Source organism: Liolophura sinensis, chromosome 7, assembly GCF_032854445.1.
Source record: "Liolophura sinensis isolate JHLJ2023 chromosome 7, CUHK_Ljap_v2, whole genome shotgun sequence".
In the NCBI taxonomy this organism is placed as follows: domain Eukaryota; kingdom Metazoa; phylum Mollusca; class Polyplacophora; order Chitonida; family Chitonidae; genus Liolophura; species Liolophura sinensis.
This window is the reverse complement of record NC_088301.1, coordinates 56,922,229-56,939,460: the sequence shown is the minus strand read 5'-3', so window position 1 is coordinate 56,939,460 and position 17,232 is coordinate 56,922,229. Positions and strand designations below refer to the sequence as shown.

Here is a 17,232-nt window from a genome sequence, read left to right as displayed (position 1 = left end):
CTCTCTCAAAGCTTGCTCTGGATAGAGACTATGTGCATCACCCAGCTCTCTCAAAGCTTGCCTTGGATAGGGACTTGGTGCATCACCCAGCTCTCTCAAACCTTGCCTTGGATAGGGACTTGGTACCACACCCAGCTCTCTCAAAGATTGCCCTGGATTGGGGTTTTGTGCATCACCCAGCTCTCTCAAAGCTTGTCTTGGACAAGGACTTCCTGCATCACCCAGCTCTCTCAAAGCTTGCCTTGGATAGAGACTTTGTGGATCACCCAGCTCTCTCAAAGTTTGCCTTGGGCAAGGACTTCCTGCATCACCCAGCTCTCTCAGAGCCTGCCTTGGATAGGGGCTTTGTGCATCACCCAGCTCTCTCAAAGCTTGCCTTGGACAAGGACTTCCTGCATCACCCAGCTCTCTCAAAGTTTGCCTTGGATAGAGACTTTGTGAATCGCCCAGCTTTCAAAGCTTGCCTTGGACAAGGACTTCCTGCATCACCCAGCTCTCTCACAGCTTGCCTTGGATAGGGGCTTTGTGCATCACCCAGCTCTCTCAAAGCTTGCCTTGGACAAGGACTTCCTGCATCACCCAGCTCTCTCAAAGTTTGCCTTTGATAGAGACGTTGTGCATCACCCAGCTCTCTCAAAGCTTGCCTTGGATAGAGACTTTGTGAATCTCCCAGCTCTCTCAAAGTTTGCCTTGGATAGAGACTTTGTGAATCACCCAGCTCTCTCAGAGCTTGCCTTGGACAAGGACTTCCTGCATCACCCAGCTCTCTCAAAGCTTGACTTAGATAGAGACTTTGTGCATCACCCAGCTCTCTCATAGCTTCCCCTGGATAGGGAGTTGGTGCATCACCCAGAGCTTGCCTTGGATAGAGACTTTGTGCATCACCCAGCTCTCTCAAAGCTTGCCCTGGACAGACACTTCATGCATCACCCAGCTCTCTCAAAGCTTGCCTTGGATAGGGACTTCATGCATCACCCAGTTCTCTCACAGCTTGCCTTGGATAGCGACTTTGTGCATCACCCAGCTCTCTCAAAGCTTGCCCTAAATAGGGACTTTGTGAATCACCCAGCTCTCTCACAGCTTGCCTTGGAGAGAGACTTTGTGCATCACCCAGATAGAGACTATGTGCATCACCCAGCTCTCTCAAAGCTTGCCTTGGATAGGGACTTGGTGCATCACCCAGCTCTCTCAAACCTTGCCTTGGATAGGGACTTGGTACCACACCCAGCTCTCTCAAAGATTGCCCTGGATTGGGGTTTTGTGCATCACCCAGCTCTCTCAAAGCTTGTCTTGGACAAGGACTTCCTGCATCACCCAGCTCTCTCAAAGCTTGCCTTGGATAGAGACTTTGTGGATCACCCAGCTCTCTCAAAGTTTGCCTTGGGCAAGGACTTCCTGCATCACCCAGCTCTCTCAGAGCCTGCCTTGGATAGGGGCTTTGTGCATCACCCAGCTCTCTCAAAGCTTGCCTTGGACAAGGACTTCCTGCATCACCCAGCTCTCTCAAAGTTTGCCTTGGATAGAGACTTTGTGAATCGCCCAGCTTTCAAAGCTTGCCTTGGACAAGGACTTCCTGCATCACCCAGCTCTCTCACAGCTTGCCTTGGATAGGGGCTTTGTGCATCACCCAGCTCTCTCAAAGCTTGCCTTGGACAAGGACTTCCTGCATCACCCAGCTCTCTCAAAGTTTGCCTTTGATAGAGACGTTGTGCATCACCCAGCTCTCTCAAAGCTTGCCTTGGATAGAGACTTTGTGAATCTCCCAGCTCTCTCAAAGTTTGCCTTGGATAGAGACTTTGTGAATCACCCAGCTCTCTCAGAGCTTGCCTTGGACAAGGACTTCCTGCATCACCCAGCTCTCTCAAAGCTTGACTTAGATAGAGACTTTGTGCATCACCCAGCTCTCTCATAGCTTCCCCTGGATAGGGAGTTGGTGCATCACCCAGAGCTTGCCTTGGATAGAGACTTTGTGCATCACCCAGCTCTCTCAAAGCTTGCCCTGGACAGACACTTCATGCATCACCCAGCTCTCTCAAAGCTTGCTTGGATAGGGACTTCATGCATCACCCAGTTCTCTCGACAGCTTGCCTTGGATAGCGACTTTGTGCATCACCCAGCTCTCTCAAAGCTTGCCCTAAATAGGGACTTTGTGAATCACCCAGCTCTCTCACAGCTTGCCTTGGATAGAGACTTTGTGCATCACCCAGCTATCTCAAAGCTTGCCTTGGATAGGGACTTTGTGAATCACCCAGCTCTCTCAAAGCTTGCCTTGGACAAGGACTTCCTGCATCACCCAGCTCTCTCAAAGCTTGCCTTGGATAGAGACTTTGTGCATCACCCAGCTCTCTCAAAGCTTGCCTTGGATAGGGACTTGGTACATCACCCCAGCTCTCTCAAAGCTTGCCTTGGATAGGGGTTTTGTGCATCACCCAGCTCTCTCAAAGCTTGCTTTGGACAAGGACTTCTGCATCACCCAGCTCTCTCAAAGCTTGCCTTGGATAGAGACTTTGTGAATCACCCAGCTCTCTCAAAGCTTGCCCTGGATAGAGACTATGTGCATCACACAGCTCTCTCAAAGCTTGCCTTGGATAGGGACTTTGTACATCACCCAGCTCTCTCAGAGCCTGTCTTGGATACGGGCTTTGTGCATCACCCAGCTCTCTCAAAGCTTGCCCTGGACAAGGACTTCCTGCATCACCCAGTTCTCTCAGAGCTTCCCTTGGATAGGGACTTGGTTCATCACCCAGCTCTCTCAAAGCTTGCTTGGATAGGGACTGTGCATCACCCAGCTCTCTCAAAGCTTACCTTGGATAAGGACTTGATACATCATCCAATTCTCTCAAAGCTTGCCTTGGATAGAGTCTTTGTGCATTACCCAGCTCTCTCAGAGCTTGCCTTGGATAGGGGCTTTGTGCATCACCCAGCTCTCTCAAAGCTTGCCTTGGATAGGGACTTGGTGCATCACCCAGCTCTCTCAAAGCTTGCCTTGGATAGGGACTTGGTGCATCACCCAGCTCTCTCAAAGCTTGCTTTGCATAGGGACTTGGTGCATCACCCAGCTCTCTCAGAGCTTGCCTTGGACAAGGACTTCCTGCATCACCCAGCTCTCTCAAAGCTTGCCTTGGATAGAGACTTTGTGCATCACCCAGCTCTCTCAAAGCTTGCCCTGGATAGGGACTTGGTGCATCACCCAGCTCTCTCAAAGCTTGCCCTGGATAGAGACTTCGTGCATCACCCAGCTCTCTCAAAGCTTGCCGTGGATAGGGACTTCCTGCATCACCCAGCTCTCTCAAAGCTTGCCCTGGATACAGACTATGTGCATCACCCAGCTCTCTAAGAGCTTGCCTTGGATAGGGGCTTTGTGCATCACCCAGCTCTCTCAAAGCTTGCCTTGGACAAGGACTTCCTGCATCACCCAGCTCTCTCAAAGTTTGCCTTTGATAGAGACTTTGTGCATCACCCAGCTCTCTCAAAGCTTCCCCTGGATAGAGACTTTTTGCATCACCCAGCTCTCTCAAAGCTTGCCTTAGATAGAGACTTTGTGCATCACCCAGCTCTCTCAAAGCTTCCCCTGGATAGAGACTTTTTGCATCACCCAGCTCTCTCAAAGCTTGCCTTAGATAGAGACTTTGTGCATCACCCAGCTCTCTCAAAGCTTGCCTTGGATAGAGACTTTGTGCATCACCCAGCTCTCTCAAAGCTTTCCCTGGATAGGGACTTGGTGCATCACCCAGCTCTCTCAAAGCTTGCCCTGGATAGGGACTTGGTGCATCAACCAGCTCTCTCAAAGCTTGCCTTTGACAAGGACTTCCTGCATCACCCAGCTCTCTCAAAGCTTCCCTTGGATAGAGACTTTGTGCATTACCCAGCTCTCTCAGAGCCTGTCTTGGATAGGGGCTTTATGCATCACCCAGCTCTCTCAAAGCTTGCCCTGGACAAGGACTTGTTGCATCACCCAGCTCTCTCAAAGCTTGCCTTGGATAGAGACTTTGTGCATCACCCAGCTCTCTCAAAGCTTGCTTTGCATAGGGACTTGGTGCATCACCCAGCTCTCTCAAAGCTTGCCCTGGATAGAGAATCTGTACATCACCCAGCTCTCTCAAAGCTTGCCTTGGATAGGGACTGTGCATCACCCAGCTCTCTCAAAGCTTACCTTGGATAAGGACTTAATACATCATCCAGTTCTCTCAAAGCTTGCCTTGGATAGAGTCTTTGTGCATTACCCAGCTCTCTCAGAGTTTGCCTTGGATAGAGACTTTGTGAATCACCCAGCTCTCTCAAAGCTTGCCTTGGACAAGGATTTCGTGCATCACCCAGCTCTCTCACAGCTTGCCTTGGATAGACACTTTGTGAATCACCCAGCTCTCTCACAGCCTGCCTTGGATAGAGACTTTGTGCATCACCCAGCTCTCTCAAAGCTTGCCCTGGATAGGGACTTGGTGCATCACCCAGCTCTCTCAAAGCTTGCCCTGGATAGAGACTCTGTACATCACCCAGCTCTCTCAAAGCTTGCCTTGGATAGGGACTTGGTGCATCACCCAGCTCTTTCAAAGCTTGCCCTGGACAGGCACTTCGTGCATCACCCAGCTCTCTCAAAGCTTGCCGTGGATAGGGACTTCCTGCATCACCCAGCTCTCTCAAAGCTTGCCCTGGACAGGCACTTCGTGCATCACCCAGCTCTCTCAAAGCTTGCCGTGGATAGGGACTTCCTGCATCACCCAGCTCTCTCAAAGCTTGCCTTGGATAGAGACTTTGTGAATCACCCAGCTCTCTCAAAGCTTGCCTTGGATAGAGACTTCCTGCATCACCCAGCTCTCTCATAGCTTGTCTTGGACAAGGACTTCATGCATCACCCAGCTCTCTCAAAGCTTTCCTTGGATAGGGACTTTGTGCATCACCCAGCTCTCTCAAAGCTTGCCCTGGATAGAGACTTTGTGCATCACCCAGCTCTCTCAAAGCTTGCCTTGGACAGGCACTTCGTGCATCACCCAGCTCTCTCTGGGGCTTGGCGTCATTAAGCCATTGATCACAGTTATGGGATCATTTGTAGAGTTTAATGACAACTAGACTACCACTTTTATAGTGTGCATATACGTGTGGGAAAGTGTCAGTAACTTGCCAAATTTTGGTGGTTTACCAAAGGCTTTCCGGTTTCCAGTTCTGGTGGACTGTCTCAGTAATTGGTCTAGTTGAAGATGTATGTATAGAATCTGAAAGCTTTGAAAAACAAGAAAATCATAAACATCTGTATCACACAAAATAAAGCGGATTTTCATTTTTATATTTATTACACTTTTCGTGCCAGTAAAGTTTGGCACTATGTTGTCAAACACAATTCTGCTTCCTATTGCAAAAACAAAATGATTGAAACTGGTACATTGATTAGCATTATTCAAAAAATACACATTAATATTTTACTTGTAGGAGACACCTTGCATGCAGTCTTAATGATTATACAAGCCTAAGCACATTACTTGCATAGCAATGTAATGCCTACTGTCCTGGTTACAATGGTAGTTGTCTGGGTCCACTACTAATTAGGCCCAGGTTTATGTGAGGAAACCAAACACAGCCTGATAGAATTCCAGTAATTGACCTGGTAGCACTGATCCCACAAGTACCTTAGACCTAGCAATCTTACTCAATTGTCTTTTCACTTTGCTTTGCTTCATGGAACAATTAAAAAGAAAACAAGATGATAGTATTTTATTCATTTTTTATTTATATATGTACAGCAGTATGGGATTTCTTTTTTACACATACAAACTAACACGGCATGATTTCTTTTTTATGGACTGATGTATACAAGAATTTGACACGGTGAAAAATGAGAATAAATTATATCATCCACAGCCATAATACAAAAGTTAAAGACAAAGTGTTGTTAAAAGAATAGCTGATACAAGTAAGCTTCCTACTGTGTTAGCGAATTTACAGTTGTAAGTGACATAGTTGAGAAGGCTGTCAGGTGCTTGATAGATACCATTGCAACAATCCATCACTTAATTCTTTGTTGTTGTTTTTTTTTGCAACCTTTCATTCCGATGTAAGAAAACTGGATTGCTGGTTAAACTAATATATGAAGTGAATGATGACAACTGTTGAGACGTTTAGACCAATACATCCGCATCTTCCATCTCACAGTGTGAGCTTCTAGAAGACACATCATTTGCTGTCCTGTGACAGTAATCGGCATCCACGTCTGTCAATGACCAGTGCTGACACAGTGTTCCCTGAACATTGGAACTCATCACAAGCTTTTGAAACTCCAAAATTCTCCAGCACATTGGTTTCCATTGATAAAGCTACACTGTGTTAGATGGTCATGGGGGATTTGCCCAGTCTAAGACTTGGATCACTGAACAACTAGCCTTAATAGGGTGGAGTCCAGTGACACATTTTAACTGGGCATCTACCGACCTCATCCTCCGCCCATGGGAGGAGGAGCAGGGCCACCTATCCGAAAAAGAAAAAAAAAGCAGATAAAGTTATCTCATATGCATATGACATATCCTTTTATGAAATACCTAATATATTCCAAAGGGATTACAAAGCTATGTAAGAAACTGTACATTGTCTGAAGCAAACTGAAAAAAATGTATCTGAAATCATTTTGGTTATCAAATGATCAAATTATTAACATTATATCACAGCAAAAGAATAAATAGATGAATCAAATAACAGACAAAAATTATAATCACCTGGTCCTCCTCTGAATCCACCCATTCGCCTTCTTGGTGGTGGTGGGGGCCTGAAAAACACAAGTTTAGTAACACATGATAATTTTTTTTTTTTTTTTTAGAATTTTCTCTTTTCAAAAGGTAAACAATTCCAATGTGGTCCTTAGGCCTCTAAAGCTGATGACGACCTGAAAAGTCTCTCAACCTCTGGCAAATGCCTCTCTAGAGACTTTATACTGTACAGTCCTCAGCTTAACATGGACTGTAAGGAAAGACACTTATACATGTATCATCACATATGTAATGTACTACCAACTTTCCAAAACTGCAACGCTGCTACATCAAACACAGGTTTTGAAACATATGTACATTTCTGTTGTAACAGCACTCACCCTCTGGGTCCTCCAGGTGTTCTATAATCTGATGTGTGGCTGTCCCCATACCTGGTCTTACTTGGCTACAATCAGAGAAGTTAACTTCATTTACCACAGTATATCTAAAAAGAACAATGTATTTTCATCTTACACAATTAGGTTCAACCACCTACTTCTCACCTCTAGTTTAACAAAGTAAATCTAAAAATACAATGTCTCTTGATATTTGATTTCCATGACTACCATGGCTAACTTCTAATTTGTCACAAAAACACAAAAATGCAGGTTAACTGGTTTATTTCAGAACTCATTGAGCAGTCTATTGAACAGAGAGAGAAATCTTAATTTTTATAACTCACCTGTATTAGGGTCTGGAAACTGAAGCACAAAGAAAACAATGCTTTCATTAAAATAAAAAATGTTTTTTGGGTAACAGTAAGGTGCAGCTGTATGTTTAAATTAAAGAATGAACAACAGATTTCCAACTTAAATGAAAGTGCTGCAAACACGGAAAACATTCACTACTGTGAATATGTGTTCTCTGTATACATTACAGGTATATACATGTATATATATTATCATGTTATTAAATGGTTGTAAGACCTGAGGTATGGGCCTGAAAGTCGAAAATCTTCAAGTCACTTTGCGCCTTGTACAGAGGTTTTTCTTCGAATTATTTAGAACAAATGTATCCATATCACCTTCTGTGACAGTTTTAAACCGGTTACAGTTTTGAGCTCCAGCAGACAATAATCGCCTTGAAATATCTAAGTTTGACAGTAATGTCTAGGCCTACACTGACCTCTGTGGAATAGCATTTTGGCTTCATATTATGTATGCATATATGCATGATTGAACTTAAGTCCATGTCAATGCTATTTTAAAATTCTGACATTCATCGTAACATGAAGTTCATCCTTGTCTCTCAGAAAAAACTTTCCACACATTTCTAAACACTAACTTGGTAGAAATGATTTGAAAGAGGTCCTAGCTGGTGGCACCCAACCTTATCCATGCCAAACATACAAGTTTTTTTTGTGCCCTTCTGGACTGAAGTATAAAAAATGAAGTTAAGCCTACAGACAACAACAGAAATGCAAGAGTTTTCTGGAAGATTCCAACCTCAGTTACATTTCAAAACCATGAGTACCAGTAGATCACAACATTTCAGAATGGCTGTCAATGATGAGGTGCTCAGTTCCTCTTAAATTCTTGCCGTTAATGTCACTACAAGATGAAGTAGTTTAACTAGTCTCATCGGCGATGGTAGTAAATTAAGACAACAGTATTCGATGATATTCCACCAGAAAACGGCATAGATATATATGAGCAGAGTGGTAGTCATGATGGGGAAGGAGGTGGGAGTTTGAAATGAATAATGATGTCGGAATTTCAAAATAGCACAATATGACTTCATCAACATGGACTAGCTTCATTTTATACTTACAACAGAACCACAAAGTTGACAATCCCCCAGAGTAGTTCAGGTATGATGGAAAGTCTCCAAGGAGACCTGGAGTCCATCATCTGGCCTGAAAAAAATTACATGAAATTACATTTTTCAAATGAGGACTATAATTCAGCTAGCTAAATGGTCGCCCTACCAATTTAACATTCTCACATTTAGGCTACCTTGTGAATTATTTGAATTATTTGGACTACAGTCCTATTATTAAAGCGTTTCATGAAATGGAATGGATGTTATAGAACTTATAAACTGATAACATTTTAAGCTAAACTAATTGATCAGCTTTATTAAACGAAGAGTAAGGAATTTCACGACAGTATTCAAAATTATTTGCCCGTTTTACGAAAGCGTTTCAATTTACCACGCGAAATGTAACACCGATGTCAATTGTTCTTTTAAACATAATTTTGACGAACTTTAATTTGATAAACACAATGAAACATTACTTAAACACTGAATGTAACAAGCACACCTTGTGTATCAAGATTTTCTAGACAACCAGGTTATAGCCACAAGGACACGTCATGTTATCAATGTTGTAGTTGTTACATTAACGAACAAAAACGAACGCGTCTACATTTGCTATGAAAAAGATGAAACTTCAATCGAATCAATATAATGATTCCGTCAGATTATTCCAAAATCCATGTACATACAATGTGACTAGGATAAAAGGTACTAGTAACGGTAAAAATAGATAAAATTTAAACAGAAATGTAATACCTCCGGACACGTACGCCATCGTTGTTTACAGGCGATCAGGGGAGGTAAGTCCCATAGTTATTGATTTGTGATGTTCAAGTGGTCAGAAACTCCGGTTGACTGAAACAGGCACCTGCCTTCGTTACTCTGAATGTACATGTACATTTACTCGCCACCGGTTGGTTTGCGAAGACGGCATATTACTAATATATGCAATGAGTTTAAATGGATTCAGTTGAAGTAATATCCTTTTATGCATGCATCCAAGTCACGTTTCAGCCTAGCACAACTCTAGGCTTTAACACTTAAGACTACAGCCCTAGAATTGTGCTAACTTCAGCCACCCATTTTTAAGATAGGTTCACTTCTGTTATTTCCCTACACCTTTGCGACCTCAGCAACCTCTCTAGCAATCTGGGTTTTACGGTTAATTTATTATGTCTCTCTATGGAAGAAAAATTCACGTGACTAAAGAGTGGTTGTTTTCTGGGATTTTTTTTTTCTCTTACGTTGATTAATTTCGCCATGAGAAAACCTTATGTGCTGGCATCAAATGTACCATTTTAAGGCCATCATGTGCTGCTGAAAGTGCATTTTTACATACTAGACTTTCACTTAAGTACAGTGTCTGGGTTCCCTTCCCACAATTTTTTCTTTACCCTCAGAGGAAAAACGCTGAGTATATTCAGAATATTTTTAAAACACTGATCTTTATTTGAAAGCTGCACAGTATTTAATAATGTAAGCATCATGCTTAACACAGCCTGCTGTTATGTTGGACTAATACATGTTTAGTGGTGAAAGATCATATATTAATGTCGCAAGACTTTGTTTCCACATGTTCTGGAATAAAAGAAATACGCCCATGTCAGAACATGTACAATATCTTTGCCTTTCATAAATTTTACCCTTACTTGCAACATATACATACATAGACAATTTTAATCCCTGCGTAACAAACCATACACACAATTCACATGGTGCTTTTAATACAAAATAAATGATGTGCAAACATATTATAAGGCACACATGACATGATCCATATAAAAAACACTTCAACAAATGCTGAAAGTCCTATAAACACCAAAGTGCAATAAATACCAATTTGGCAAGACATTTGGCAGTGAAGGAGCAACCAGCAAAAGCACTAACAAATAAAGATCTATTTAAGTTGTAATTCATATGAAAAAGAAGCCTATATACTGCAAGTGCTATATATATGCATAAACTGCAACTGGAACAATTTCCATTTTACAGTACAACATTAATTATTCTGATGTTTGTACCCATTTCTTTTTCATATGCAGAATGCATGTACATACCCATTCAACCCATTTTCCTGTAAATCATGAGCCTACAGCTAAGACTTACTGCATATAATACAATTTAAACATTTTAAAAATGTTATTAAACAAGATCACTCAGACTTAAAAACTATTTTTAAATGGCATAATGTATCTATCAAAATGTATTTATTCAATGCGTTTCGCTTCAAAGTGGTATGTCAAGGCACTCAGATGAAGTACAAGTAATGGCACATTTTTACTGATGGATATTCTGACGGCCAATTTCTCCAGCAGAGTATTTGTAAGTATACTGTGAAGTTTCATACATTATTGAAGCATTAACATAAATACAGCCTAAAATGGACATCATGCCACAGTGACTTTAAAACTCTGTATTAACATCAGTGTACAGCTAACATGTTCAAACACACCCAAAAATTTCCTTCCTTTAACACACATATTTGAACAAATTTATTGCTTAACTTCTCCCTTTGTCCTACTCTGTGTAAAGGCTACTGACCCCTTGTTCCTATTAGGCTGCTGAAGAATTCTGAGGACTTCCTTCATTTCTTCCTTTCTATCGCCAGTATAACAAGATGTGTACAGAATCCCTGTGGTATAGATCACCTGCATTTACAATGGTTTGAAACAATGTTATTTGACAAATTTTTGTGTCTACACTGAAAGATACCAAATAATCAGAGAGAAAAAATGAAATAATCAATAAACATGTTCTGAAGACCAAATTACAAGCAAGCACCGATAGAAACGTAGCCTCAAGTGCCTGATAGAGAAGAAGCCCTGTCTTGTAATCATGGCTTGCTGATATATGGGTTAAGACTGTCTATCTTAATCCCAGGTTTCACATGCAAAAGCAAAATTGTTTGGAGACTTCCTTTTGAATGGCTGGTTTAGTCACATGGCTCTACCACACATACTGTGCGCGGCATGTAGGAGTTTTTCGTCACTGACTGGACAGCGTAGGTTTGGTCAATACCGAATGGAGAAATTGGTCCGACCTGAATGAAATGAAGATTTTACTGTTACGTCAGAATATATAAGTACGTATATGAGTACATGTATTTGGTTAAACAGTAAAAAAGCACTATGTATATATTTTTTCCCCTGTATTTTCATGAATTGGCAAAGTACAGACTATGTCCTATAACTGTTCTTATTTTGTTTATATAACAGCAATAGGCTGAAAGAAAACAGGGTACCACAAAAATTAATTTGATAAAAAGAAATGATACTCGTTACAGGAGATGTAGTTGAAAAGTGTATTCACATTTCAGCCTGATGTACATTATTTTCTGGACTACAGTTTCATTTTTAGGACTAAATAAACCATTTATAAGGATATATACATGTACATACACTGTATGAAAGACTTGTTTGATTACCTGCTTGTATACAGGACTGTTGTAAAACTATACTTGTGATATTTGGCAAACATCACTACATGTACATAAGAAACAAGTGAATCTGACCTGATCCCATCTATATCCCTCTTCTATTTGATGAAGCAGTTTCTTGGTCTGAATCCATTCTGAGGCCTGCCTAGTCATACTTCTATTCAGAGACTGGTGCTGAAACAATGTTGCAATGTTCAACCATGTAGCATTTTCGTTGCATCTAATAAAGCAACAGAGTAACAAAATGCATTCATTTTATATATCCTATATATTTTAACTATCATTTCTTTTTGAACAGTTTGAACACCCATGGGATTTCATGATGTAGCAATAAATTTTCACATACAAAAGACTTAATATTTGTGCAGGATATAAATACGATAAAATACGATAAAACACAAGCTATAGTATACTGCCTCTGTGTCAATGCCAGTTTGATGAAGAACATCGTAACCTATACCAACCTTTTGTTTCTCTCTGTTAAGCCTTTTATAAAGTTCCTGTTTTGAGGATTCACTTGTCTGTAATTTTACCTGTCAAATGATATAGATATATTTAATGAGTTTAAATAGGCAACAATATACTGTAGACACAGTGTAAATGTTATTGATTCCTCTTATTCTGACATGAGAACACTTTTTGTCATAGTGGCAGATCCAAAGGTGCACATTTGCAAAGACCTGTTTCATCTGTTCATCCTGTGTTATACCATCATCATTAATCATGACAATAGCAACCCTGACCACAAGGACGAACTTTGACTAACCAAAATGGTCTCCCTGTCTGACATGGAGCGCTTGGCTTTCTTCAGTAAATCTGCGTTGTCACGCTTCAACCTCTGTACCTCTCTGATTAAATCTGCATTTTCCTCAGTAAGACACTGAAAAAAAAAAAGAAAAGAATTGTAACATATTTTAACTAGGCTGCAAAGACATAAATTCTTAAATAAAAATTAACTTCTATCATTTCAGCCTGTAAATGAGAAGCCTTGCTGTCAAAGTTTAGCATTTTTCAAGTGACACATTTTGCTTGATTATGACTGAGTCATTCACAATATAGTGCTACTTGACAGATTTTTGTGAAGTTTGATCAATTTCTTATCTGAAAAACTTTACTGTTGGTATCAAAAGTATCATTTTAAGATTTAAGTGCTTCTGAAAGTGCTTTTTACCATACTAACCTTCAGGTGAAATACAGTATGTCTACCAGGCCAATGTGTGTCTAACATAAAATGATTGATCTTATCATTTCACACATGAATAGACTTATTCATCTGTATGTACTTTAAGGTTTGATTAGAATAATAGAAGATCTGTGACAATCAAGAAAATGTCACATATGCTATCCAGTGTTTATTAGGTTTACCTCCCCACTACCACCACCAAACCCACCCACCCACCAAACCCATACACCCACCCACCCCTGCCCCCTATCCTACCAAAACAACCCAGAGGAAACACCTGCAACTGTGCACGATACATGTCTGGCAGTTCAGGCAGTTCATGCAACCGAACATCAAATACTGACTTCCCAACATGATAGTCATTCTATACCTGACCAACGTATGGCGTTTAGTGTTTTCAGTACATGCATACCTCGTTCCTCCGTACAACATCGTTAACTCTGAATGAAGTCAGCATTGCACGAGATGCAGTTTTGGGTCTGAGCTCATCAAGCTCTAACAATGAGTGATGAGATAACTCTGCTGGAGCAGCAGCAGGCTTTTGACTTGTCTCGCACAGAGACTTGTACTTTTTCACCAGCTGCTGAGATTTTGTCAGTTCTTCCTGGAGCTCTGCATTCCTTTTATCCCCTGTAAATGGCAAAACATTTGTCTGTCAGAATTTACATTTTTTTTTTCTCAATCATGATTATATGCCAAAAAGAGTGTTGAGAACATAAACAAAACTGATACAAGTTGGGTAGATATTATTTATTTATTTATTTCATTAGTGTTTTACGCCGTACTCAAGAATATTTCACTTATGCGACAGCGGCCAGCATTATGGTGGGTGGAAACCGGGCACAGCCCGGGGGAAACCCACGACCATCTGCAGGTTTCTTTCAGAGGTATTTAGGAATTGGGATGGTATAGATTTTCAGAGGCATTACTTATGGATAACAGCTCCTGGATTTATTGTGTTGGTGACGTTTCGATGTAGGTTCTTACATATGGTTTGATAACGATGTAAGAACCTACATCAAAACGTCACCAACACAATAAATCCAGGAGTTGTTATCCATAAGTAATCCCTCTGTCAATCTACAGCTGCAGGTTGCTGAGACCTTCCCACGTACAGCCGAAGAGGAAGCCAGCATGAGTTGGACTTAAACTCACAGTGACCGCATTGGTGAGAGACTCCTGGGTCATAACGCTGCGCTAGCGCGCTAACCAACTGAGCCACGGAGGCCCCCTGGGTAGATATTAAAAAGACCTATGTGTACAAGTCCTAAGGCGAATATCAATACAAACAGAATGCACCAAAGTTTACATCTTAGTACACATATGCAGAAAGTATGGACACTGAATGATTGTACTATAAAGCACCAGTACATACAATTTGGTCATGGTTAGTTTGGTTGTTAGTTTCAATGTAGATTCAATGTAGATTTAATGTAGATACACAGACAGACTAAAAGTAAAACTAGTAGTTGAAAAGAATCATCTTACGATGACAAGATTTTTATGCAGCACATTTGCATTACTCCCTATTCAGACAGACAGTACAGAAGGTAATGCTTTTCAAAAATCTTCCTTCATATGGGCACAAGTATACAATAATTGTTGGCAATTGAGACAAAGTCTTCAGAAGACTGGCCAGATCATACCATGGGCACATTTCTCTTCCAATTTCTTCAGAATTCTCATTGAGTTTCTGTGTGATACCGTCCAGTCTTCATTCAAACTTTGGCTTTGCTGGGTTAGTGTTTTCAAATCAGATAGCTTCTCACGCAAGGCCAGTTCTGCTTTCAGCTTGGAGTTCTGAATTTCAACATTGCGCAGAAGTTGTGCTTTTAATTGGTGTGTCAAGTCTTTGTCTTCACCACCTTGTTGCCTTGATAAAGGAAAACAAAGAGAATGCAATTAATAACTTAGCCGTTTGTAACAAATCCTACTGAATGTAACAGTGTGACAATGTTGGGAGTTGAACCAATGACCTTTGGAACTCTAGCCTGCACATCTATCACTAGATGGAAGGGAACTTTCTCATGACCTAGTTCTGGATAGCTAGTAAATTCTACGTTGTTACAATCTTCCACTATTTAAAGCTGTCATAAAACTAACCACGCAGAGGGGCCAACCCCAGGGGCCCTCCAATGCTGAACCCAACTACATCCCAGAGCCCATTATGATTTTAATCTGATACAAGAACGAACACATTCATACTAAAATACTGGACAAAGCATCAGGTCCACAGATCTACAGATATACACAGACAAAACATCAACTGTACATTGACAAGCAATCACAAAGTATAACACAGACATTTGTCCATTTTGTAATATTGTTTCTAATGATACAATGATGAAACTATGTAAAATCCTCACTTTTGTGGTAGTCTTTTCATTTGTGCCTCGTCCGAATTTTCTTGATGCTGTACGTCTTCTTTAATAGCATCCAATTTCTGCTGAAACTGTAATCAGAATGGGATTATTATCTAACCAGCACGCAAAACAAATCAAGGTGTTAAAAAAAATCAATTTAACAAGATGTTTGTATACTTGTACATTCATATCCAGCGCTTGTAATAACCACATATGCTAAATGACCTTAAATTTCACACCCAAAAAGTGAATTTTTACACACAAATGAATATCCTAAAATATTAACTTTGATGCTGAAACTTACATTTTTCCAGCAGACAACTGTCCTAACTTCTAAACAAACTTTTTTAAGATAAATAGTACCCCAGAATTAAGAAAAATGGCCAACTTTGGCATGAACGAACTTTACTGTAGGTCATTTACTGTAATCATAATAATATGACGTTTTACTCAACCATGTGCATCCATGTTAATATAATTTTTCAAATGTGGACAATAATCCAAAAATAGTTATCTAGCACAAATAGCTACTGTGTCTAAAATTACATTTGTTGTGAAATAAATGCCTGAAGAATGATAAAATACAGATTTGCTTTGATAAAATAATCATATACATTACCCAGCACGTTGTTTTTGTATACCTGTATACATTCTTACTATATTCTTTTTTTCCTTAGCTTTTTTCCACATAAATTATCTGAACTAGAATAGTCCACTATTTGCACATACAGTATGTCCTTCACATGTATTGTAAGTAGACAATACAACGTGGACTTACGCTTACAAACAATTATATACATACTTTACATGACCTAAAATTTCGTCCACAAAAGTACCTTTTTAGAGGCAAATAAATGTCACAAAATATTATTTTTGGTCCTGAAATTTACAATTTTCCAGCAGAATATCATCCCATGTTCCAAGCAAACCTCAAAACACCTTTCTAAAATCATTAGAACTCTCAGAATGAGGAAAATGGGCAAGTTAGTCACAAACTTTATAGTCATTTAGGGTATATATATATATATATATATATATATATATATATATATATATATATCCTAAAACCTACAGAACATAAAACCTACAGAAAAATAAAACCTACAGAAAAAGAGCAGGCACCAGCCCTCTTTAACACATCAGGCAGATTATTCATGTCTGAGACCGGCATTTCTCCCAGTTCTGTCATCAAAACTTTTACTGCTTCATTTAGCTCATCTGAGTGTTTCTGGAGAATCTGGAAAGTCAATCCATAAACTTAAGTAAATAGGCCTATGTGCTTCCTTCATATCATATAAAAACAAACAAAATAGCATTATGGTATATATCTATCATTTTATCTACTTTAACAGTCTCGAGGTTCAAATGCCACTACTGCAGATAAACATAAAATAAGTCATGTCAAGTCAAATAATAATGCCGGTAGCTAAAATTTTAATTTCTGCCATTACCGTAGTTATATTTTCTGCTTTTCGCTACAATTTTTCTACACATTACTTCTTACTAATTAATATCATTCTATTACATTTAAAGTAAAATCTATTCAAAAAACTTAAATTTAGGTGAAAGTCAAAATTTCTGTTGTATCTAATGTAATTTGCCATGCAAACAATAAATGAAAAGTTAAAATACTACAGGTAAATCGTGTTAGCATGTAGGTACTTGCATCTGTCATTGGTTACACCTTTTCTTGACTGTTTCTCTCACCTTTTTTCTGTCCACATGTGCCATGGTGCTAAAGTTATAGGCTGTTTGCACAGT

General features: G+C 40.1%; 3 protein-coding genes across 4 annotated transcripts; all 3 read right to left on the bottom strand.

Moving 5' to 3' along the window:
* Positions 1-2,801: 2,801 nt before the first annotated feature.
* LOC135471056 (uncharacterized) lies at positions 2,802-4,821 on the bottom strand. The gene is made up of 2 exons (XM_064750105.1): positions 4,154-4,821; positions 2,802-3,897 (listed from the first exon to the last, which is right to left on the bottom strand). Exons 1-2 carry the CDS (start codon positions 4,819-4,821, stop codon positions 2,802-2,804), a joined length of 1,764 nt encoding a protein of 587 aa, XP_064606175.1.
* An 878-nt stretch (positions 4,822-5,699) lies between these two features.
* Positions 5,700-9,279, bottom strand: LOC135471508 (selenoprotein K-like). 2 transcript variants are annotated; one of them, XM_064750771.1, is made up of 6 exons: positions 9,246-9,279; positions 8,502-8,586; positions 7,414-7,432; positions 7,073-7,137; positions 6,702-6,751; positions 5,700-6,456 (listed from the first exon to the last, which is right to left on the bottom strand). In XM_064750771.1, exons 1-6 carry the CDS (start codon positions 9,262-9,264, stop codon positions 6,422-6,424), a joined length of 273 nt encoding a protein of 90 aa, XP_064606841.1. In that variant the 5' UTR covers positions 9,265-9,279; the 3' UTR covers positions 5,700-6,421. The 2 variants fall into 2 exon arrangements, with proteins under 2 accessions (XP_064606841.1, XP_064606842.1); XM_064750772.1 differs by lacking the exon at positions 9,246-9,279 and adding an exon at positions 8,995-9,123.
* Positions 9,280-11,036: 1,757 nt separating this feature from the next.
* LOC135471055 (uncharacterized) lies at positions 11,037-17,202 on the bottom strand. The gene is made up of 9 exons (XM_064750103.1): positions 17,179-17,202; positions 16,577-16,708; positions 15,475-15,560; positions 14,755-14,981; positions 13,521-13,738; positions 12,692-12,805; positions 12,390-12,458; positions 12,001-12,099; positions 11,037-11,529 (listed from the first exon to the last, which is right to left on the bottom strand). Exons 1-9 carry the CDS (start codon positions 17,200-17,202, stop codon positions 11,422-11,424), a joined length of 1,077 nt encoding a protein of 358 aa, XP_064606173.1. The 3' UTR covers positions 11,037-11,421.
* Between the last annotated feature and the right edge of the window lie 30 nt (positions 17,203-17,232).

Coding starts and splice junctions, on each gene's coding strand:
- LOC135471056 (XM_064750105.1), bottom strand. CDS start 4,821: ATGAGAGAGCTGGGTGATGCAGGAAGTCTCTATCCAAGGCAAGCTTTG. Junction 3,898..4,153: donor GTATTAAGTCCTTATCCAAG/GTAAGCTTTGAG, acceptor TGATGCATAAAG/CCCCTATCCAAGACAGGCTC.
- LOC135471055 (XM_064750103.1), bottom strand. CDS start 17,202: ATGGCACATGTGGACAGAAAAAAG. Junction 15,561..16,576: donor CTGGTGCCTGCTCTTTTTCT/GTAGGTTTTATT, acceptor TTCTGATTACAG/TTTCAGCAGAAATTGGATGC. Junction 12,100..12,389: donor TTAACAGAGAGAAACAAAAG/GTTGGTATAGGT, acceptor ACATTGTTTCAG/CACCAGTCTCTGAATAGAAG.
- LOC135471508 (XM_064750771.1), bottom strand. Junction 6,752..7,072: donor ACACCTGGAGGACCCAGAGG/GTGAGTGCTGTT, acceptor TGTGTTTTTCAG/GCCCCCACCACCACCAAGAA. Junction 6,457..6,701: donor TGGATTCAGAGGAGGACCAG/GTGATTATAATT, acceptor TTTTTCGGATAG/GTGGCCCTGCTCCTCCTCCC.